The 1,179-nt window shown below is 37.7% G+C and overlaps 1 protein-coding gene across 1 annotated transcript in view; it reads left to right on the top strand.

Annotated features, from left to right (window-relative positions):
• The window catches only part of LOC105619062 (pleckstrin homology domain-containing family G member 5-like), a 105,908-nt gene that overhangs the window by 101,881 nt on the left and 2,848 nt on the right, over positions 1 to 1,179 (top strand). Inside the window, exons 17-18 of the mRNA XM_012200594.1 lie at positions 96 to 272; positions 352 to 554. Coding sequence (XP_012055984.1) covers positions 96 to 272; positions 352 to 554 — 380 coding nt within the window. The remainder of the gene's footprint in view (positions 1 to 95; positions 273 to 351; positions 555 to 1,179) is intronic.

Genomic DNA, 1,179 nt, shown 5'->3' with positions numbered 1-1,179 from the left:
CATCAGTCAACGAAATAATAAATAAATAATTAATAAAGGTATATTGTATACATTTATCTTCCGCAACTGTACATAATGTGACTTGTTGTCTTCAGTGGTAGCATGGAGATGGAAGGTGCATCTCCGGGTAGCAGCAGCTTCCTACCGAGCTACAACCCCAGTAGAAACGTCAGCGTGGATACAAATGAGCAACCGCGAGCATCGAGCTCGCTGTCATCGGAAGAAGGCGGCGAATCCAGCTCCGGGCACAATCATCGAACTATGCACATGAGGTAAAAGAGTGATTCCGCGACCTCGTGATGACCAATAAAAATTAATGTTTCTATTAAAATTAATTCGCAAACCTATCAGGCGTTCGTTGATGAATAAATCGCCGACACCGAATACGCTGAGTGTCCACGTGCCGTATTCGAGTCTAGGTCAATCGCTGCCCAATCTGACGCTGGCCACGTCACCACAGACCTCCACTGTATCGCCAACGCCGCCGAATTCGCTACTGATTGTACCGCAGATGACCAAGAGCAAGGACACTCTACTTTCACCAGGACACCGAGGTAGCAATTACCGACGCGAATCTCTCTGCTTATGATTGTCGGATTCTTTCAAGGCTAAAACCTTTCAATGAGAACTCCCTGTCATACCACGTAGTCACGCACGCAGATTAGATCATAAATGCACGCAGATTAGATTATATAAATATATCACATAACATATAAATTACTATTACAAGTACGAATGACCAAGCGCTCCTCTATTTCAAACTATTTTAATGCCGTTTGCTTGTTAGAAATAGCGGAATTGTCATCCAGGGCACAGGTACGAGAGAAATATAATAACATCAAGGTTGTACCGTAGCTTAGTGTAGATTTTATTAAACATAAAATATTGACACACGTGATAGCTAATAGAATTGTAATGCAGTTATGCTGATGCTCGAGAACTTCAAACAAATATAATTAGTATTTTATTTACTTAAAGAGAAATATATAAGAAGATCTCTGCAAGAATTTTGCTTAATATATATTTATTTTCACAAATCAACCTAATTCATCTTTCTATATCTCTTATTAATTATTATTGTCTAATTCATCTCATTTAAATCCTTAAAATATTTTATCATAAATAAGAAGAATGCAATATACATTTATTAATTATTTATTTATTATTTCGTTGACTGAT

This window comes from Atta cephalotes (assembly GCF_000143395.1).
Source record: "Atta cephalotes unplaced genomic scaffold scaffold00001, whole genome shotgun sequence".
Taxonomy (NCBI): Eukaryota; Metazoa; Arthropoda; class Insecta; order Hymenoptera; family Formicidae; genus Atta; species Atta cephalotes.
This window is presented reverse-complemented; position numbering and strand designations above follow the sequence as displayed.